This window comes from Ammospiza nelsoni, chromosome 16, assembly GCF_027579445.1.
Source record: "Ammospiza nelsoni isolate bAmmNel1 chromosome 16, bAmmNel1.pri, whole genome shotgun sequence".
In the NCBI taxonomy this organism is placed as follows: Eukaryota; Metazoa; Chordata; class Aves; order Passeriformes; family Passerellidae; genus Ammospiza; species Ammospiza nelsoni.
The window spans coordinates 16,494,225-16,517,033 of NC_080648.1; the positions used below are offsets into that span (position 1 = coordinate 16,494,225).

A 22,809-nucleotide genomic window follows, 5' to 3' on the forward strand; every position below is an offset into this window, starting at 1 on the left:
TGTCATGCCATCCGCAGGCTCCGAGAAGGTGTCACGGATCCCTCCCGCCTTTCCCAGAGCCGAGGCTGTAACCGAGATTTGGAAGCTTTTCCTTCAACACTCCTGTGTGCCGCAATAAATCTGTATCCATTTAGGGATCTGGGATAACACACGCAAAGCTCCCGCGCTCAAAGAATTTCCAGCAAAAAGATTTAGCCGTAATCCCTGACACAGCTGATTTATACCGAAGGTTCAGAAACACCGCTGGCTTATTTATAGCCCAGCACTCGGGACGGGCGGCCGGGAAAGGGCAGGGCCGGGGGGACCTCGCCTTGCTCGGGATTTTGGGGGGTGATGCTTCGGGAAAAGGGAATCGGGGAAAGAAGCGGGTTTTCCCCGTTTTCATGCAGCGGTAAATTCTAATTTGAAGAGCCTAACTGGAGACTGGGCTCTCCCGCAGCTTTTCCCTGTGTTTATAAAGTTGGGGGGTCCTCAAGGGTTTTCTGGGAGTGGGGAGAGGATGAGCAGGGCGAGCTCTGCCTCCCCTCCCCACAGCGCGCCTGGGCAGTGCCGCATTCCCCGGCCCTTCCATCCCGATCCGGGGATGCTGAGGAGCCGGGACGGGACGGGAGAATTCCCGGAGCTCCAGCGGCGCTGCCCGGAGCGCTGTGCCCGCGGAGCAGCACGGCCGGGGCGGGGAGAGAACACACGGGGGACACCCAGAGGGGCAAAAACACCTGGTAGGAAGAAATACACCTGGTTAGGGAGTAAAACCACCTGGTTAGGGAGAAATACACCTGGTTAGGGAGAAATACACCTGGTTAGGGGGTAAAAATATCTGGGCAGGGGATAAAAACCTCTGGTTAGGGGTAAAAGGCACCTGGACAGGGGGCAAACACACCTAGTTAGAAGGAGCACACTTGGGCAGGGGGCAAAGTCATCTGGTCAGGGGCAAACACACCTGGTTTGTCCCCGGGTCCCCTCCTAACCCCAAGAGCCCTCCTGCGACATTTCCATGCCGTGGCTCCCCTGATCCGAGCCCGGGGAGGGTGTCCAGCACCTGCTGTCCCAGCCTGGCCCCAAACCGTGGGACAGGGACAGGGACAGCACCCCGGTGCCCTGAAATGCAGCTGGAGCACTGCAGGGCCCCGCCAGGTTTTGCCTGTCCCAGATTCCCCCCAAATCCTTCAGGAGTCGAGACCCATCTCCCCCTAAAGCAGAGTCGAGGGGAGGGCCCCAAGGACAGGGAAAGGCGGACGAGCTGGGAGTGATGGAACCACGGCGCTGTAAAGAACAGAGGCGCCTAAAAGAGGTCGTTAAAAACAAGGAAACCTCATAAAAGCTTTGGCTTTTGACTCCGAAACGTTGACTTGCAATTCACCTTCATGCGCTGCAAATTTGGCTTTAAATCAGATTGAGAAAGGGGAAATAATCATAAAGGCAACCCAAACATTCCTTTGAACTTGACCCAGCGGTGCAAAACACACACGGAGAGGAGGCACCTTTCAAAGGACTCCAAGCACTAACAGACCCACACGCGATTAAACATGTTTTTTCTTTTTTAATTTAATTCGAAATAAGAGATAAGAAATAATAAATCTTCAATAAAATATATAAAATTGTACAAGGCATCCCTTTCAAAGGGATTCTCCTATAATGGGAGATCGGGGGTGAGGGGAAGGGAGAGAGGAAGTTCATCTATAGTGGGTCCCAGGTAGCATCAATGCCTGGGTCAAAACAAACCAAAACCAGCAAAACCTCGTGGCTTTTTTTTTTTTTTTTTTTTTCTTTTCTTTCCATTTTTTTTCTGATTTTTCTTTTCTTTTTTTTTTTAATTTTTTTTTTTTTTTTTGTTTCATTTCTTTCCTCCACAACAGCATGCTAAGAAAATAAATCCAGGAGAAGCTCTGACTTCAGTGCTCCACAGCCTTGGGAGTAACTTCCTCATAAAGTTTAGCAAGAGTAATACAAATAATACAAGAGTTACAAGGAGAAGCCTGGGGAAGCTGCTCCCACCAGTCTCTATCACCTCTCTGTCCTGCTCGTGGGGCTGATTGTGACACCCTGATCTCTCTTTGGAAGGGCTTAAAGCACGAGTCACTTCTATTGGCATCCTCAGAATGGAAGAAAACTCGCGGGGTTCTTCTCTTCAACACAGGCTGTGGCAAACACAAATCATAAAAACCCCATAACATCCCCCGGAATGATTCAACAATCCTTTCTGGGAACAACCCACGTCTTTCTCCCCTCTCTCCTGCTTTTCCGAGAGCATTGCAGAGCCAAGATTACCTGGCTGCAGCCAAAAGTTTCTAAGCATGCCAATAGGAAGAGATAAAAACCAGCCTGCCTAAGAGCCCTCCCTCGCTCCGCACCTCCCCTGCCAGTGCTTTACAAAGGCTGAAGCTATTTATACACAGAAAGGCATCACAGGAGCCACGCTGGGCAAAGCTGGGCTCTACATTTAGGGGCCCTGCTGCTCATCTCGCCGAGGTTCGGGATGCCAAACTTTTCCCTGCCCCCAGAAATGCAGGAATTTGCTGGCTCTGAACTCCACCGAGACTCTACCGGCTCTAGTTTCTATTTACACGTCTCTAGCTACGGGCTCTGCTGTCTTCAAAAGAACAAACCAAACAACAAAACTTCGATTAGACCTTTTTATTTCCCTCCCCCTTGCCCCCAGGTGAGGGGATGGTAACTTAGAGCATGGCTCAAGGGCACTCACCCCTCTCTTTTTAAACCCATTGGGCCCCGCCGGGAAGGTGTCGGGGAATTTCTGCCTCCGTATAATAAATTCGCTTTTTCACCCACTCTTTTTTAACCTAGTTTTACTTGCACTGGATAAAACCCCTACATTTACTCACAAATAATTTTTTTGTTGATTTTTATGCTTTTTTTTGTTTTTTTTTTTTTTTTTTTTTGCTTTGAGGATCAGACTCTGAGTGCTCAGAGCACTCTCAGGAGACGCCCAACCCGTAGCAAACTCCCAGAACAACTCAGGATGCCAGATAGAAGCGTGCAGAAGGAACGGCCAGCACTGGTTGGGGTTCTGCCTTCTCAGGGCTGGACAGGATCCACCAGGAAGTCTGTCTGTCTGTCTGTCTGTCTGTCTGAGGCTTTGTCTGTCGGATCTTCTTAGGATAAGTGGTACATGCTGTATCCAACGGGGGTGGCGTAGAGTCCAACGGGCGGGATGGGGAGCACAGGTCTGTGAAAAGGGTAGGATGTGCCGTACAGCGAGGCAGCCTGGATGGGGGAGTTGATGGGGAAAGGGAGGCTGAACCCCGAGGGCAACATGGGCTTGGCTGCCATTTTGAGCTTCTCCAGCTCGGCCTCCTGCAGTCTCTTGGCCTTGGCCCTCCGGTTCTGGAACCAGATTTTGACCTGGGTCTCTGTGAGGTTGAGGGAGCTGGAGAACTCGGCCCTCTCGGCGATGGACAGGTACTGCTTCTGGCGGAACTTGCGCTCCAGAGCCAGCAGCTGCGAGGTGGTGAACGGCGTGCGAGGCTTCCTGTTGGTCTTGTGCTTCCTCAGGGTGCAGGCAGTGGGGCTCAGGTGTCCTGCAAGGAAGGGACAGGGGTTAGCACAGCAGCAGGGACACCCTAAAGCTCTGCTGGGTGTCCCCTCCAAACATGGCATCCTTTGCCAAAGGGGGTCTGGAAATCTTCTCCCAGTTCACAGCGCTTCGGCTGATGGGAGGGAAATTTTGGCTCGGTGATTTCAAAGGGCACAGGGAATTCACAGGTCACTTCACAGGAGTCTAGAGCACAAACCAACAGCCTGGGCTGCTGCACAGCTCCAGGAAAGCACAAACACCATGAAAGCAGGAGATTCCCAAAAGGACGGTGGGGCAAAAGGAGAGCCCAGCCCTGCTCAGGGTTTCCCCACCAAGCGCAACAAGTGACAGCTGAAGAAGGTCTGACAGTTTTTGTGGTTTTGCTAACTGGACATTTTTTCTTGCTATTATTTTCTTTTAAATCAAGTTTTTCCTCTGCTTATTAATTTTGATTTTCAGTGTGTGTTTTCTGATTATCAACCAGTACAAAAACCCACAAGCTCAAAAAAGAAAGCAGCGCTCTTTTAATTCAACATGCAGCTTTTATAATATTTGCCAATTAAAAAATAAACCAAAACCCAGACAAAACTTCAGCATTTTGTAGCAAATAAAAGCCAGAAAATCCACCACCTATTGTGCCTGCCTTAAACCCCAGCCAGGTTAGGCAATATTCCCGGGATGGCAGAGAGCTGACTTGCCTTTAGATGAATTTAGCACTTCACTAATAATTTTGCAATTTAAAGAATAACTAAAAAGCTGGCGGCTGACTTCAGAAGCTCGGTAAATTGGCTGTGATTCGCTCACTCTGGGGCACAGGACAAGTCACCCTGGCTGGACACAGCAGTGACACCCAGGCTGCTGAATTTGGTTCACATTGTGGTGGTGTCTGCTTCAAGCACTTATCAGGATTTGCACTTTGGGTTTTCTGTACTCGTTTTGCTTTTCTTTCATTTTTTAAAGCTGCTCAAGCACATATAATGTAATTTTAAAAATCCCACGAGGGAATTGTTCAAAAGTTCAGAAAGAGGAGGGAGAAAACGCAGCAGAAAAAGTTAAACTTCTCTTATTGCTCTTCCTGTAGAACGCAAACTACTGAAATACTGAAAACAAAAAAAAAAAACAACAAAGCTCCTCTAGGGAACAACTTTCAAATATGGCCTATGATCCTACCAGGGCATTTTAATAATCCAGGTGCTCACCGTGACAGCTGATTCACTTCTAAAATTGCATTAAATAAAACTACAGCGACCCTGACTCCCTGCCTCTCCCCACACTGTTCCACGCTAGTTTTAAACCCAATTCCTTTCTCTTCCCAAAGTGAAGCCATCCCAGGACAGGGGCAGATTTTGGGGTGCCCGTGGCTCCCTGTCCCAGCGCCTTCCCCAGCCCTGGGCTGAGCCTGACCCGGCTCAGGCTGCGCACAGAACAGAAATGTGCTTTTCCATGAAATCCCGGGATTATTCCATGAAATCCCGGGGAATATTCCATGAAATCCCGGGAATATTCCATGAAATCCCGGGGAATATTCCCTCCAGGACACAGCCCAAGGGGCTGCCGGGCTCTGGGAACAGCAGGGTCCGGGAATTGCGTTTATCCCGTGCCAGTTCCCAAACTGATTTGTTTCCTCTCACTGATTTGTTTTGCTGGGGTTTTTTTTATCTTTATCCTTCTTTTTCTGGCCAATATCGGACAAAAGAACCCATAGTTTGGAGAGGGTTCCCTCTCCGTGCTCCTCAAAACTCGAGCTTTTCCAGCTTTTCCCCCAGCTCATCCCACCAGTAATATTTATAATAATAAATCGAGGGCTGTTTTTAATGTCAGAACTCTCCATGGACAGGGATTTTGGGAAATGAGGGAAAGAGTCGAGGCCGAAGGACCTTCCCCTCCCTGATCCTCAGTTTTCTCCCCAAATCCCTCTGAAGTCACGGGAACTCCCAGTTACCCAAGTCCTACACAAAACTCTCTTGCCGATCCCGAGAACAAACAATTTTCAAAGAGAAAGAAGAGGAATTTCGAAGGGGAAAAAAATATAGAGGGAGATTATTATTCCGTGTCTGCGTCTGGGGATTTGGGCAGATTTAGAGAAGGGGTCCAAGTAAGGGCACACAGTTTTTTCTAAGTTTTTTCCAGCACAGTTGAGGGTACATGAAAATTAAAAACCGGAGCTACACAGGGAATGCCTTCCTGCTGCCCTCTCCCAGCACGATAGAAATCAAATTAATTCGGGTTTATCATACAAGAAAGGAAATGGATGAAAGCCAAATCGAAATTATTGTTAAAAAAATTAATAAGGAAAGCTGTAACAACACTAAACTTTCCTCTCGCAATATTAGACTGAGGAGTAAATTCCGCGAGACAGTTCACGCCTGTAAAGTCTCTAAGTTAAATAAAGCAGAGTATTTAATTTCCAGCAGGAAAGTTTGGGATGCGCAGAGCAGAGCAGATAAACCCTGTACAGGTGTGCGGCACGGCCGGGATGCTCCTTCCCCTTCTCTGAAAGATGTTCGGAGGCTTTTCATTCCTAAAAAGCGATATTTCCCCCCCTGTTTATTTTATAAGGGATGGCTCCGAAAGCGAAAGGCGGCTCGGGCTGCCAGGGGGGTTTCGGCTGTGATTTGTCACCTCCGCACCGCGCGTCCCTGAGGCGGGGACGGCATCGGGAGGGACCGGGACGGGGGACAAAGGGGTCGGGAACAGTGCGGGGCGCTTGGACACGCTCCGGAGCCAGGGATGGAGGGACAGCCCAGGGCTGGAAGGGACAATTCCCGAGTCTGAGAGATCGCAGCGCACCGCGGACGGGAGAAAGGCGCAGGGAGAAATCGCAGCGCTGTCGCAACGGGATAACACAAATGGACTGAGTGGCTGCCAGGGGGGTGCGAGTCGGGACAGGAGCTGGTCCCTGGTGATTTCTGATCTTTTTAAGGCTTTGAAAGCGGTCTGTGTTCATATACATCCGTGTAGCGATGTATAGAAACATTTAACTCTATAAATACATAATAGTATCAATATATATAGTAATAAATATGTAACAAATGGGAATATGACACACGTATGAATACCTATAAAAGCATAGCGGAAAAGCAGAATATTTTAGGAAAATATTGGAAAGGACCTTAAAATCACCTCCTTCCATCGGCAGCGACACTTTCCCCTAGACCGGCTTGCCCAGGGCCCCATCCAGCCGGGCCTGGAGCCCTTGGATGGGAACACAGGATATAAAATACAGGACCTGTGTGCCGCGCATCCCGCCCGGCCCCGGAGCACTCACTTGGCGGCGGGGAATATCTGCCGGCCTCCTGAGGGATCCAGGACGAGCCGTCCTCCGAGTTCTCCGACTTCACCGAGGCGGTGTCGAAGGGTTTTGTAAGCGCCCCGGGCGGGCTGTGCGCGTCGCGGGAGCCGTGGCCCGCCAGCAGCAGGTTCCTGGAGGTGCCCACGGCCGCCCCGTCCGCGCTGCCGCCGGCCGCGGGCAGCGGCGGCTCCTTGGGGGGCGGCGGCGGCTTCTTGTCGGACATGAGCGCTTCCACGCTGAACGGCAGGCTCGACACCTTCACTTTGTGGTGCTCCTCGGCGCCGGCCGCCGCGCCCTCCTCGTCCGAGGAGAAGACGTCCTTGGCCTTGTGCGGGGAAGCCATGGCGGTGCGCGGAGCTGGCGCTGCCCGGAGTGCGGCGAGCGGGCCCGGCCGCCCCCCTTTTCCCCCTCTGGGGCTCCCCGCCGCTGTCCTCCTTGCCCGAGCGGGGGAGCCGCCCCGCCGTCCAATCAGCGCCCGCCGTGAGCGGTGACGTAGGGCGCTGCCGGCTCCTATTGGCTGAGCGCGGCGAAGGGGGCGGGCCCAGCCGGCGCCGCTCGCGGGGGGTTCCCGGGCCGCCCCCCCCTCCCTTCTCCCGGTCCCAATTAATGACACGGGGTTAATGACACGGGCGGCCCGCCGAGGAGCCGTGCAGGGCTGTAATCACGGCGAAGCCAGGGGAAAAAAAATAAAAATAATTAAGGCTGATGATGAGGCGAAGAGGGAACTTCAGAGGAACGCGGCTCTGCCTCCCCCTCCCCGCCCCTCGCCGCCGGCTCGGCTCATCCCGGGGCTCCCCGGGCTCATCGCGGCACCCCCGGGCTCATCCCCATCCTCCGACCCTCCCGGAGCGGGGTCTGTCCCCCCCTTCCTTCTATCTCCCCAAAAACGCGTCCCTTTCCCGGAGGAGCGGGGTCTGGGGATGCGGGATTCGGGATGTGGGATTCGGGATGTGTGATTCGGGATGTGGGATTCGGGATTCGGGATGTGGGATTCGGGATTCGGGATGTGGGATTCGGGATGAAGCAGACCCCCGGGGAAACGCGCGCCGCCGTTTTTTAAATCCAATAAATCAAATTTATTTTTTTCTTGTTTGCGTTTCCACGGCAGCAGGACCCAAGTCGGGCAAAACCACTCTGCAGAGGTTAGATCTGTAATTATTATTACTTTTTTTCTTCAGCGTCAATTATACACGTGATGAAAAGATGAGCTTTAATAAATTAGGGGCACGCAGCCCTTAATTAAAAGTCATATCAAACCAGCACTATGAAAGCGATTCTCTCACTTTTTGACTTCCTACCAGTGGTATGAATAAAGAGTGTCCTTTAAAAAGCTTTTATAATTACAGCGCGGATAAAAGCGAATACATATTGTTCTTTTCATAATTATTTTAATATTGCGCCGGGCGTTATTTCATGCTGCGCCCGCAACTTTCTCAGGTGCTTAGTTAGTTTGTTTTTGTTGGTTTTGTTTTGTTTTTTAACGTCCGGGGTGCGCAGGGTTTGGGAGCTGTTTTGGTGTCACAATTTATAAGTGAGGGCCGTTTTTAGAGTCACTAAAACCACTGAGAACGGGACAGGCACAACTTCTGTTCCAAACCCCCGAATTCAGGGGCAGCTCGAAGCTGCTCGGTCCTGCAGGGCTCTGACCACGAAAGTTCGGATATATCCCTTCTATTAAACACGGAGGGTTTAACCAGCTCATCTTTTGCTCGATTTGGACTCCTGATTTCCCTGCCAGCTCATGGGGAAGCCTTGGAAGTCCCCAGCCCAGTAAATCGCGAGTTCCCAGCTCGAGGATGGGGTGCAGGGAGCGCCCTGTGCTGGGGGCACTGCTCTGTCCCAAAGCCAAGGGGACTCTAAGGATACAGAACGACTTATCCCTATTATTTTCTGTACATATATTAAACAAACCTCTCTTTTTCAAGGCCCAGGGCTGCTCCCGACCCCTCAGGGCCCCGCTCATCCCTCCCCACTGCTCAGCACCGAGCACCGAGCGGCCCCAGCCCCGATAAGATCGCGCCGGGTGCCAGGGAGAGCAAATTGGGAGCGGGGCACGGGATGGCCGTGTGGGAAGGAGCGTGGGAGGACGAGTGCGAGGAGCCGAGTTACAAAACCCCACTCATCAGCCCTGGCGCTAATTAATAGCAGGGTTTGCACACTCATTACTGATTGCTGCCCGTGTTACTGCACACCTCGATGGGTTAAGGATTAAAGACCTGCCAGGAGAAGCGATGCTTTCTTCTGCATCACTGCAGCCGGCCTGGCTGCAACATTTCAGCAGGCAGAGCCCCGATCGGGAGGGGTCTGAAAATATTTTCATCTTCATCCGAGGATGAAAATAATGCCACAAAGTCTGTCTCCCCAGCTCTCGCTCCCCCCATTTTGCCACTTCTCCCTCCCCACAAAATCCATCTCTTTGCTGGGAAACACTCACAGGCAGCAGCCCCGGCCTTGCAAAGCTCAGCTGCTGCAGCGGGGTTGAGTTTGTCCCTCTTCTCCCCCCTCCTTTCCCTTCTCCATGCTTCCTGCACCGTGACAAGTAAATGAGAATTGATGGGCACGCAGGAACAATGCCGGCGTGCCGGGGACAATGCAGCGCCCGTGGAAAGCCATTGTGGGGCTGCTGAAAACGCCGCCGATAATCGCACCGCGCCCCACGGGCGATGCCCGCTGGAAGGGCGCCTGGGGAGCCGCAGCTCCTCGGGGTCATGGTGACACCGGGCACGTCCCTTGGTGCGGGTTCTGTCCCCAGGATGTGGCCCCGGTGGGCTTGGAGAGGCTCCATGCGCTGCCATCCCTCGGGAGGCCGGAGGGAAAGGGAGCAAGGGACAAGCAGCTGTCGGTGCTGTGAGCACAGGTTGGCTCATCCAGCCTGGTCCGGATGAATTTTGGGTGCCAAGGGGCGCCTGGGACAGCAAAGCATGGCAGGGTTTGTTCATGCGATTTCCCCCTTCAGCCTCAGTCCATCGCGAAATTGGAGCATTTTCTGTCTAAAGGCTGGATTTAGAGATTTCTCTTCTCTCTCACCCCTCCTCTCCTTCATCCTCCTGCTGTCAGTGAAACACCAGGGGCTGAAGCCCCGCACGGCACCGAGTGTCCGCACGGAAACCTCGCCGAGACGGGCTCGGAGAGAGAAATTTCAGGGAATTAAAGCTTTGCCCCCTCTCCAGGATCCCAGAGCGGCCGCCCAGCCTCAGCCTAGCAGGGAATTCTCCCATCCCGAGGAAACCACGGGGGTCTGGGGGCTTTCCCCTACTCCGGGCTCCCCCTTTGTGTCCCCGTTGGGACCCCAAGCGGGACCGGGCCGGTTCTGGGGGCAGCCCCTCGAATTCACAGGGCACGGTCGGGTCCCAGGGATGCCCAGAAATCCCCCGGCCCCCCTGGCCCTGCGCCTGTCCCCCGCCCTCCCGCAGCATCAGCGCCGAGAGCCGGGGCGGGCTCGGGGCTCCCGGGGCTCTCAGCTGGAGCGGGGCGGGGAGGGAGGGAGCGCAGGGGGAAGAGAGACGCTGCAGACAAACCGAGGCTGTTCTGCAGGCGCCAGGAGCGGGGAGATGAAAGGGAAGCTCCTGGGGGAAGTGGCTGCGCAGTTTGACCGGCTCCAGCTCCAGCAGCAGCAGCGGCAGCAGCAGCGAGGGCCCGTCCCGGGCAGCTCCGCCTCCCCCTGCGCCTCCCCCTGTGCTCCCCCGGGCTCCAGGCTGCCCCCCAGCCCACCCCCGCCCCGCTTTGCCCAGCCCGGAGGCGGAGGGAGGGGTCGGGCGGGCGGGCAGAGCCGCAGCATCCTCGCTCCGGGATCCACGGAGCCGGAGCAGCATCCCCGCCGCGGGACTGGGCTGGGATAACCGGGATGCTGGGACCACCGGGATGCTGGGATAACCGGGATGCTGGGATAACCGGGATGCTGGATTGGGGAAGGGGCTGTGCGACACCCCCTCCTGCCCTCAGCGGTGTAAACCAGGAGGGAACTCGCTGGGATCACTACACGAATGATGTCCCGTGTCCCCATCCCCGCACAGCACCGGCCCCCGCCCCTCACAGACCCCTCGGGAGGACAAAACGCCCGTGGGCGGTGCGGACAGAGTTTATTCTCCGGGAGGGAAAACCTCACGGGCAATTCCCCTCCTTTTATGGTCGATTTGGTTAATAATCCGTTTTCTAGAGACAGGAAGGGTTTTTAGTTTGTTATTTTTTAAGGTCCCGCCGCGGGGCTGGCGTGAGGACATCCTTCAGGGGAGGAAGATCAGGCTCCCGATTTGAGCGGAGAAAGAAAGGCAGGAAAATGGATTCAGAGTGTGCATCAAGTGTGAGTTTTGCCCCGAAACGAGGTGTACACCGAGGGAACGTTTGATGCGTCAGAGGCTGGGAGATTATGGTTTCATCGCCTTGCCCCAGATGAGACCCGGAGCCAAGAGCAAGGCGTTGCATTCACAGTAATGCGCCTTTATCTCCAGACGCTAGAGAGGAATTAAAGCGAGCTGAACATCAGAGCTTCCGAGGGATCAGGGCTGGATCCCGACGCCTCCATCTGGATCCACCTCTGCATCCCGAAGCCCTTTTGGCTGCCAGCTCCGAGGGCACCCTCCCCGAGCATCCTCCGGGACGCGTCCCGCACAGGGCCGGGGGCTCCTGGGGGCTCGGGGAGCGATGGAGCCGAGCCCACCGAGTGCAACCACGCGTTGTAATTGTCCCCTGTGTCACCCGGCCATGTCCCAGTGACCGCTCCGGTGCCATCCTCTCCTTGGTTGCACAATGCTCCCGTCGCACCCGTCCTGGGCTTGCGCTCCTCTGCCTCTCTCTGCGCAGGTATTTGATTTAGCAGCAGATGTTTGTTCTGCTTGGCAAGAGGCAGGGGATAGCCGCGAGAGATCAGACGTCTCCCCGCTCAAAGCAATTAACAGTTTTGCCCTTAAGGATTGAAAACAATTTTTTTTTTCCCCACCCCTCCAAGGTAATGACTTTTTAAATAAACACAAAGGGAAGGTTCGAGGGAGGAAAGCGCTGGTAGAGAGGTTAAATTTACACGCAGAGAACTCGCGGTCAAGAGGACCCTCGGAGATGGGGATTTCGGAGGTGATGCACGTCCCCGGCTCATGAGAAATGCGGGATTTTGGGGTCGCCCTGCGAGCCCGCACCCCGGAGGGTCCCGCTGTGTCCTGGAGGCCAGGACCCCCCAAAAACCGCTCCCCTCAAAGGGCAGGATCGGGCCCAGCCGAGAGAACCCCCGGGCACCTGCAGGACCCTCCAAGTCCACCACTGGAAAAGATTTGGGCAAAATACTTTGGGGTTTGGCCCCGGTGCCCCCGTCCCGCCCTGTTCCCCATGCACCGACAAGCAGAGGGGCAGCCCCGAGACTGCCAGAGACGGAGAACGTCAGGGGTGACATTAATTAATTAATTAATTAATTAATTTTTACGAGGCACATAAAGGAAAAAAATACCATCCATGTCCTTAAAACTTTTTTGTTTTTTTTTCCTCCTCTCCCCCAGACTCTGTCTGTCTGTCTGTTTGCAAACGATTTCCATCGAACTTGTTGCAGGGATTCCCAATAATCGCACACACCTCCCTGCCTGTCTGGGCGATGAATAAACCGACGTGATTCATCTCGGCCGGGGAAATGATGTGTGTGCAGAGGGAGAGACTCAGAGCTCCCGGTCTGGCTTAGATTGGAGCACCCGGTTATTCCCAGAGTGTCCCCACATTCCCGCACAAACAAGTGGAGAGATTTATTTTCACGGGCGCGTTTTATTTTTATTTATCAATTTTCAGATAGATTCGTTTTTTCAGTATTTCGCTCTCTGCCTTCCATCAGTCTTGGAAATGCAGAGGGAATGAGGGACACACGAAACACACGGAATCGTCCCGTGCCCAAAGGCAGCTCCTATAAAAATCCTGTTATTTATATGGCGCATTCGCGGTGTGGAGATGTGTCCAACGCTGGATGCAATTCCACAATTCCAATTCTCTTCTGTCAGTTATTTTTTTCCTATTCAGCTTTTTATTTTCCAAATCTCTCCCGAGCCCCTGAACGATCGCAGCTTCGCGAGAGCCGTTTGTCTCCCGTAATTTCCCATCCCTTTTTTATTATCCCGGGCGCTGTAATAAACCGATCAATAAACAGCTTTTGAGTTACGGGCTCAGACTTGGTACAAATTGATGGCGAGGGTGCCAGACTCCGCGAGATCAGCCGGCTGATTTCTCTACTTCTCGAACCCCGTTTCTTCAAAGAAAATTAAGATTGCCGTATTTTTTTTCTTCTGAAAAAATTTGTTGAAGCGAGATTGAGGAGTTTAGCGATTTTCACGCGGTGGAACGAAGGCGGGGAGTGGCTCTGCAGCCGTCGGGGGCTCGGCTGAGCTCTGATGCTCCGGCCGGGATGCGATGCTCGGAGCTGCAGGCAGGGACACCCAGCGCTGCCCCCGCATCCCTGTCCGGCCGTGCTGGCCGTGGGCTCGGGGCTGCCAAAGCCGCGGGGATCCCCGCAGGAATCCGCGGACAGCGAAAAATCCTCAGCCCAAACGCGATTTTTCCATCGCTGCGCTCTCACCCACGGCGTGGAGCGTGAGTGGGGAGCGCATTCCACCCCGGATTCCAGCCTGCCCTCCAAGGTTACAGGGAATTTTTTTCTATTTTCCTTTTATTTAATTACGTTCAGGGTTCTTTCAGGGCGCTTGCAATTCCTCTGGTTGCGTTTCGAGCTGATATTAGCCCAGGAGTGGATGCCATCGGCGTCACCCCCACGGTCCGCAGGGTGGGGAATTTATTCGGATGCTCCTAATTCCTCTGGCCATTGCGTGGCTTCCAGGTCGTTTTAAGCAGGGCACCGATTTTTATTTGTGTGTATAAATGTGTTTGCACGGAGAGCTAAAACAAGCAGAATAAATCATACTTTAGAATGTAACAGATGGTGGAAAGATGCTCGTTTAGAAAATGATGAAATTAAATCCATGTGGCTTTTTAAACAGATTTATTTAGCACAGACTCTCAGAAATCAGAGAGGAGAAGAATCTCCAACTCCTCCATCCTTGTTAATAAAACTTTCCATCTTTCTACACGTGTAAGGTGGTTAGAAATATCCAACACTGCCTTGTTTCCTTAGTTTTCCCTGGAAAATAAACCTCATTCTAATATAAGGATTACCTTTGCTTATACACTTACAAAATGCATTTTAAGCAACTTCATTTGTAGACTCTAAGATATATAAAAAATTTAAAGTCTGCAACTCTGAGGGGGCTGCTTGCAGAGATTTTGGGGAAGAAGCACTTCAGGGAAGGTTTTTCTGTGATCTGTTAGAAGGCATTTTGTGCCATGTACAAGATTGACTTTTATTAAAAATCCGCATTTTCCTCTGACTGCCCAACCCCGATTCATTCCACTGAAATTCTCCTTGGACAGTAGCTCCCCACTGCTCCTCATCTGCAAAAATCTCGGTTATTCTATAGACAAATAAATTTAAATTTTTTTTTTACCGCTTGTTTTCGTTTTTTTGAAAGTGCTGCTAACAAGACCACGATGCCCAGCGACGCTTTTGGGATTTAAGTTTGGTTTGTAGCCGGACCCCGATCCTGCTAGTGGTTTAACTTTGGTCAACATCCCCAGTTTTGCTGCGGAATAATTCAGGATGGAATTACCTCAGTGTCCCTTCCCGAGGGCAGCGACAACGCTGAGGAAACGCGGGAGACAGAGATTTGTACCGAGCAAAGAGGCTTTTTGCAATGTCAGGGTGCTTGGCCGTGATAACGGCGAGCTCGGGATATTTAAGGTTCAGTTAATAGAGGTTTTATTCCATTTGATTTACTCCAGATGGTTCTCAGCCACAACACAGGCGCTGGGACAGCAAGCAGAGCTCCGGCGTGCAGGAGGCTCCCAGGAATGAATTTTCATTTGGCCCACAGCAGATAAGAGCCCGGGCAAGGCTGGGACCTGAGTTCGGATTGCAGAGCCCGCTCTGCACAGGGGGAGCAGGACAGGGCTGGGGAGGCGGCTGCTGCTCCTTGCAGCGCAAGCAGAGCCAAGAAAATCATCTTAAAATGACGTGAACAGTGTGGATCTCCAGCTGAAGCAATCAGGAGGGTGGGTCAGCCCCGGTGTGCAGTGCCAACAGCGGCTCTGCTTCTCCACCGCTGCTGGGGCAGGGCCAGCAGAGCCAAATCGCGCTGACCTAACTCCAATTACACACGGCCTAACCAGCCCGGGCTCTCATATGGCAACAAAGCCTTGGCACCATCCAAAATTCCCACTGAACCCACTGGGGCATGGCCAGTACCATCTAAACCCACAAAACACAGCGCAGACAGGGGCACGGAGATAAAGCACCCTTTGTTCCTTCTGCTCTTCCATTTGGGCTTTGAATAATTCACTCTTTTCTGTGTGTAAATCCATAATTCACGAGTAGAAGTTCTTAGTTGGTTCAGCCAAGTTTTGAATTTTGGTAATGTTTCAGATAGGTGAAGATTAAATATATATACTTTATATATATATATACACACTTAATATATATACTTAATATATATATACTTAATATATATACTTAATAGATATATTAAGTATTTTACACACACACACATATATATATAAGTAATATACATATATTAAGTATTAAGTATATATATATATATATATCTCCATATATTCCCATACGATTATGGGAAAAGAGGGAAAATTCTTTGCCATGAACATCTACCTGTTACTAATAAAGGAGAAAGTGGCAGGAGCCCTTGGAGGGAGCTGCTAATGGCACGATTAGAGGAGTCATTGGTGTGGTAGAATGCAAAGAGGATCATGCAAAAGGCAGATTATACTCAATAAATATGAAAGTTTGCTGAAGCCTTCTGGGAAACACAAGCAGCTTTTCTCCCTAGCAACTGTTTCTTACAAGTGTAACGTTATTGTTTGTGATTATCCATTTGCTTTTCTTTCCTGGCAGCAAAGCCAGCATGCGAAATCCCATTTCTCCGTGTGTGTATTTGTGTTCTGCAAAGTGCAATGCAAAGTGCTCTGTCTTTCCAGTCGCTGGATGCCAAGAAAAGCAGCTTCTGCAAACAGCATCGAGCAAATCCCGGGGTATCGCTGTCCTGGAGTCACCCCCGCATTCCCACCGGGCTGGGACATCCCTGCGGGGATGGAGGAGGGTCCGAGCGAGCCAAAGGGCTCCTTCCCAGCCTTGCATTTGGGAGGAAAAGCATTTGGGGTGAGCTCTGGGAGCCCCGGTGGGTGATGTTCGTCTCAAGCATCCTCTGCTCATCCTCCCTGCCCTTCCCTCGGCGCGGGAGGTGCCGGGGATGCTCTGGGGCTGTGGCACAGCCTGGGCCTGGGCTGGGCTGCTCCCTCAGCCTGGCACCTGCCCCAGAGCCGGCCAGGGCACCAGGAGGGTGGCACAGGGCAGGAGCAGCTCCTGCAGATCCCCCAGAGCCCGGCAGGCAGTGGAGAGGGGCACGGGGTGAGAAGCAGCACCTCTATCTCCCCCAGAACCGGGCAGGGCACCAGGAGGGGTGGCACAGGGCAGGAGAAGCTCCTGCAGCACCTCCAGCTCCCAGCATCCATGGCCAGGGCACCAGGAGGGTGGCACGGGGTGAGGAGCAGCACCTGCAGCTCCCCCAGAGCCGGGCACGGCAGCAGAGGGGTGCCATGGGGCCAGGAGCAGCACCTCCATCTCCCCCAGAGCCCTGCAGGGCACCAGGAGGGTGGCACAGGGCAGGAGCAGCTCCTGCAGCTCCCCCGGCACCCAAGGCCAGGCCGGCTCCCCTCTCACCTCCGGTGCCCCCGGAGCGGCTCTGAACCCCGCCCGCTGCCCTGGGCTGGGCTCGGCAGACGCTGGAGCCGTGCCCGGGTGAGAGGGGAGAGGTTGGGAGCTCCCATCCCACCAGTGCCTGCTCCCGGGGGAAGCAGCTCCCTGCTGTCTGCTGTGGCTTTCACTCACAGACTGCTCTGACAGCATGGGGAGGGAACAAAAAGTCCTTTCCAAGAGCCAATTCCACCTTTTCCCCCTCCAAGAGTTTCCCTTCATCCCTTCCCTGGCTCTGCAGGACGTCCTCCATAGGGGCAGAGGGGTGGCACAGGCACAGACCCCACAGACGTGAGGGAACAGCAGCATCCTCCAACCACCACCTTTCCGTGTCCATCAGAACAACTCCTGTGTCCTCTTTTATTTATTTATGATTTTTCAGTCAAAGCTTTCCAACAGGGGAAACATCCAGTGTTGGATTTGAGAGAGTCAGACTCTCCTTTATCTGTATTATCCCTGCTCTGTTCAGTCTTTAAGGAGAAGCATAAATACTGAGTAATTTTATGAACTGTCTCTTCTAGGGGCTTGTTCAGGCCAAATTTTATAAAACAAAAAACCAGCACTTTAAAAAAAAATCAAAATGTACAAAAGTATAAACAGAGGGATATTAAGTTTTCCAATTAAAAGAATGATATAATTAAAATCCCAACCACCACCTCCCAGATTTGGTGGTGCCAGGAATGAAAAAAGTATAAATGCAAATGACAGTGAGTTTTTCACTTCCACAGTTCAAGTGAAATGAATGTCTTGGTGCAAGGAAAAAAAAAGGAAAAAGAAAAAAAAGTGATGATTGAAATTCTGTTTTATTGAGTGCAGGTGTTCGTAATGGCGCAAGAGAAAATGTTTTTAGTTTTTGGGTTGTTGTTTTCCACTGAAGTTTCTGACAGCTGAAAACAATCCAATCTGCGGTTAAATGGGAAAAACATACCTGTGTTTAAAGAGGAACACTGGAAGCTGATAACAACTTTTTCAGCCCTAAAATCCACTCTGGGTACCCAGAGTTTTGTTTGTTGGGAGCGATGACTTTAAAACAATTTGCTGCACTCTGAAAATATGTGTTACACTGTGTTTTATTACCCGTGTTCAAGGTAGCTGATGATTTAAAACACGGGTAGTGCCAGGGTTTCTTTGGTTACCTCCAAACAATCTCTCTTTTTATTCTCCCAATTGTATCTCCATCAAGCAGCAGCAGAGGAACCCCCGAGATCTGATCCCAGGCACATTTTTGAGACTGCGTGCACATCTCTCTGTGCTCAGGTATTTACAGCAACAGAGATCTCCAGTCACTCCTGACACAGCCTTAAATTAAAAGCTGATTAACACAACGACAGGAGAATAAACAGATTATTGTCTCCCCTGAGCGCCACAACCAGCGGCTGGAACAGAAACTGAGCGCGGATCCCCGACTCCCATCTGATGGAATAACTTTGGGTTCGCAGCTCCCACATCCAAGGCTGGCTCTGTCCAAGCCGGCTGCAATTTGCATTTTCAAGTCCGAGGAAATGCAATATCCAGCCGAATCTCCATTTCCACTGGAGCTGGGCTCAGTCGGCGCTCGGAGCCCGCAGCAGATGTGGCAAATTCCTCGCTGCAATTGCAGCAAAATTGCCCCAAAGGGGAGAGAAAGGGCCGGCCCCGAAATGGGAACTCTGCTTTCATCCCCTGGCGTTTGCTCTGCCGCGTTTGACAAGGCACGCAGCTGAAAATAAATGGGTTAATCACCTGCGTAATGGCTTTGGAGGCAACGCCAAGAGAATCTTCCCGACGAGCTGGAATAAACATCTTCATCTGGGAGAGCCGAGCGGGGCAGGCTGGCATCGAGAGCTGCTCCTTCCCATTCGGCAAAAACTGAAAATTAATTTTCCTTTTGCATTTTGCATTTTTTTTTAAAACACAATCAGTCAGTGCCCCTATATCCGTTCACCTCACTGACTCTATTTTGCTTAAAAATTAGGATTTTTAATAATTATATATATGTATTTAATTTTATATTTATTTTTTATTTTATATTTATTTTTATCAATTTATATTCATTTTTATCAATTTATATTCATTTTTATAAATTTATATATTTTTCTCACTTTCTATTTCTATTTCTATTTCTATTTCTTTATTATAGTCGTAGACATGGATTCAAACTCACAAATCAACAAGCTCTGCACTTCTTTAAAACTTTATTTTTGGCTTCTTTAACTTTTAACTTCTTTAACTTTTTATTTTTAAAGGGTCAAACATTCAATCGCATTTCCAAACATACTTTTATTCAAAATTGAGACCAAAATACATTAAAAAAGAAAAAAAAATATTAAAAATGAAAAATCCATTAAAAGAGAAAAAATTTGAAAATACCCACAAAACAACCAAACCCAACCCTGATATTTTGGGGGAAAAAAGGGGGATTTTTTAAAACAAATATTTCATTTTTTGGAAATTTCCCAATATCTCAGCGCAGCGTTTTCACAGAAATCTGTTGCACCTTGTGCTGACTGACAGGGCACAACTTCTGGAAACGTCTTAATTGCAGCTCGGCAGGTTCGGTAGCTTATCACAACCATTTAAATAGTCACTGTAAGACAAGTACAGAGTAATACGATCCCCAGCCTTACACCCTCAAACCATAAAGTAAACTTGTTTTTCCATGAAGCAATTAGAAGGCTACATTTAGACACAGCCTTAAAATAAACAACAGGAGTATATCTGAAAATATGATTGGATGTTGTAACCTGTGGGCTCGGGGAATGGCAGTGTGCAGTTACTGGAACAGCAGGGAAATATTGATCAGGATGTGCTGGGAGCTCACAGGGGGTTCAGGCTGGATGGAGGAGGAATTTCCATTCCAGCCCTGGTTTTGCACAATGATTCCCCTTCTGTGGTGTGCAAAGAAAGGGGTAAATGCCAGGAAAACTCCCCAATATCTCCCATGATTCAGGGATTTATTTGCTTCTTCCTAGACCACCTTGAAGTTCTATTTTATGTTACTTAATTCCTCAATTAAAAACCTCTCCTGATGTCATATATATGTTCTGAAGCAGACAGCTCTAGATGGTTTTCTGTTTAATGCTGAGTTTTGGGTAAATTTGACAGCCACACAAAATCCCTGCTCAAAACATCCCTGGGACCTGGGGTTTGTGGCTGGGTCATTCCTGCTTTGCCCAAAGCCCTGTCCCAGCTGCTGCTGGATAAGGGAACCCATCCCAGAGCCCTCTGGATCAAGGAAGCACAAGATATTTGTATTTTCCAGGGTGGATTTGGGGTCCAGCCCTCTCCAGGAGATCCCACTGCAGTTCTGGGAGTGAGGTGTGGATCCCAATGAGCATAGGAGCAGGAATAAACCCCTGCCGTCCTCAGAGCTGCTGCCCAGGCTCTGCAAAACCCCTAAAACCTCAAAATTTCTGCCTCTCTCACATCTCCTGCTCTTGCTCCTTCCATCCCCTCATTCCTGTTCAAAGAAACGAACACAAGGGGGAAAAATCTGCCTCAAAATTCAAAGATAAGCTTCAAACAGGCCAAGAATCTCAGCCCATTTATTATCCCTCTGCAGCCAGTGATGCAGCATTTCCACCCCCTGAAACCACTGTTTTTTTTCTCTCTTATTTGTCTTTTTTTCAGGAATTTTCAGATGCCAGCGTAACCACAGTTTTCCTGTCAGAACGGCTGCAATGAAACATCTTTCAGAGCACCCAGTGTGCTCTGTACTCTCTGCAGCTCAGAACACAGCCATAAAAAATTGCTCAAGGCTGAATCTTGGCATATTAAGTGTCATCACAGAGGTAATTGCTTTTCTTTAAACACCTAGAAAAACAAAACCCCAACATCTGAAGTTGCCAAGAGGCTCTCATGTCCAAACACCTACACTTCCACTGAAGGGTTTCTTGGCTTTTCCTCCAGTCTTTCTTTGCAGTTTTTTTTTTTCCTCTCAGCTGCTTTTGCAATTGAGTGTAAGCATCAGAAAACAAGCAAGATTATTAACCCACAAAAATGTGTCCAGTTAACAAAATGTTAGGAAACACAATGTCTAGGACGACGTGTCCTTATTACACCCTCTTCTAACACAACAGTCTCTGCACCATTAGAGGAATGAGTAACACATGGCACTGGGGTTTGAATATGGCTCTTTTAATAATCCACTCTCAGCTCTGACAGCACAAATGTTCTAATTTAGTTTATTTCTTGGTACATCAAACTTTGCTGCATGGCAGTAAATTCGGATTTATACATATTAAATTGATTTTTGGGAGAAGAGTGTTGCCTCTCTCTCAGAAATCTGCAAAAATTGGGGTATGATTCAGTTCAGGAAACTGCTCTGGGTTCCTAAATCTGACAAAACTTTCTCTGGCACAATCAGCTTATTCTGAGAGATCTTAATGTTTGATTTGGAAATGGTAAAACAACATTAATTCAAGGAGCTGCTTTGCCTATTTGGATCTTTACAAGCTGGAATCAGAGCACTGTGAATGAATAAAACCCCCTGACAAACAAAACAGTAAATAAACACTAACCACACCAAATATTTTCCTAGTCTGCATTCCCAGTGTGAATTCCACCATTTTTCACAGCCTTTTGGTTATGGTTTCATCCTTTTCAATTCCTCACCCCAGAACCCAGCCAGCCATTTCCCAAACTGTTGTTGTGGCGAGCTCTGGGCAGCTGAATGACTGCACTGTGCTCCCCAGCCTGCACGAATCCATCATGTTCTGCTTCATTTTGCGTGGCTGTCACTTCTCCAGGCTGTCTGGGGAGTGCTACTGTGCAGCTGATTTTTATTTCAGAGCATCCCAGGCTGGCCCTGCTGCTCCTGCCCAGGCTGCAGCTCTGCTTGTGCCACGGCTCTGCAGTGCCCAGAAGGTTTTGTCACTATTTCATCCCATCCTACTGACAGATATACAGCCAGTTTTAATTAATTTTTTGTTTTGGTACGTAAGAGTTGCTGAGCTGAGTGATGTGATGGTAGGAAATAACTTTAGCTCTGAGTCTGAGTGTGAAATTTGGGTGCTTTATGCAAAGAATGGGACAGCTGTCAGCTCCTCCTGCTGAGGGATTCAGAGCTCATTGCTCCAGCTCCTGGTGGGTTTTTCCTGCTTTCTCCTGGTGTTTTCCCCCCTGTTTTTTTCCCTAGGACCTCCTCCAAGTGTCAGAGATCCCTTCAGACCCCTCCTGATCCAGCCTGGGCCTCTCCAGCTTTGCTCTTGCCACACTCCCCGTGGCTGTTTGTCTTTTGCAGTGTTGGGGAGCCGGAGTGGTGGCTCAGGAATGAACACCACATCAAAAAGGTGCACATGAAACCAATACAGCTCTTTCCAAGAACGCTGCACGCTTGAATCCAGCCCCAAACAGTCATCCCAATTAACATGCATATCCCAGCATTTCCCATAACTAAGTCAGAACGTCTTGGGCTGTCAGCACTTCAGGAAATTTCATCACCTCACTGTCCACTTCTTTCTGCAACTCATTAAAAACCCCAACACATTAAATCTTGCTGCTCTGCAGCTCTGACATGAGAACAATCCCCGGGTTTGTCTTCCCTTTCCTCTGGGGGCTGCAGGGTTCCGCCTGCTCCTTGGCAGCTTGAAGGCAAGAAGATACTTTCTCCTCGTCCCAAATTGGTGATTTGTTTCCTGTGGAGCAGCCTCATATAAAATAATCAGAAAAAAAACCAACCAAAAGCCTCTCTGCCCCCAAAGGAATAATCCCCATCCAAATACATTTGTTTACCATGACTTACATTGGATTTTGTGAAGAAATATCCATGGCTAATGCACCCATCTGGCCTGGTCCCAAGATTACCCCACAGCCAAGTTATGCCCGTGGCACAGAGAAATCAATGTACAGATTTCTGTTTAAATTGACAGAGAAATCAATGTCAATATTTCTCTTCTGGGGCTTTTCCTGCACTGGGCAGAGAGTGGGTGAGCTCTGCACAGGGCTCAGCGCTGCAAGGAGAAGCCTCTGAGGAGAGGTTGGGAAGGACAGGGACAAGGAGGACAAACCCCTTGAGGAAACAATCAGGGATTTCAGCTCTCAGATAGGTAGGTGGGAAGGAAATTTCCCTTTTGTGAACTCTCCCTCAGGAAATATGGGTGAATTTTTAAGGCCCAACATTGTCCTTTGGTGTAAGAAAGTCCTGTGACCTCTCTGGGGCTGGGGTTGCTGTGTGTGAAATGGGAGAGATTTTATTTTCTTCTTTCTCCTCTTTGTCTCAGCTCTCCT

General features: G+C 50.4%; 1 protein-coding gene across 1 annotated transcript; it reads right to left on the minus strand.

Annotated features, from left to right (window-relative positions):
- Positions 1-1,520: 1,520 nt before the first annotated feature.
- On the minus strand, positions 1,521-7,167 carry MSX2 (msh homeobox 2). The gene is made up of 2 exons (XM_059483594.1): positions 6,801-7,167; positions 1,521-3,536 (listed from the first exon to the last, which is right to left on the minus strand). The coding sequence occupies exons 1-2, from the start codon at positions 7,165-7,167 to the stop codon at positions 3,112-3,114; spliced, it is 792 nt and encodes a 263-aa protein (XP_059339577.1). The 3' UTR covers positions 1,521-3,111.
- Positions 7,168-22,809: the final 15,642 nt, after the last annotated feature.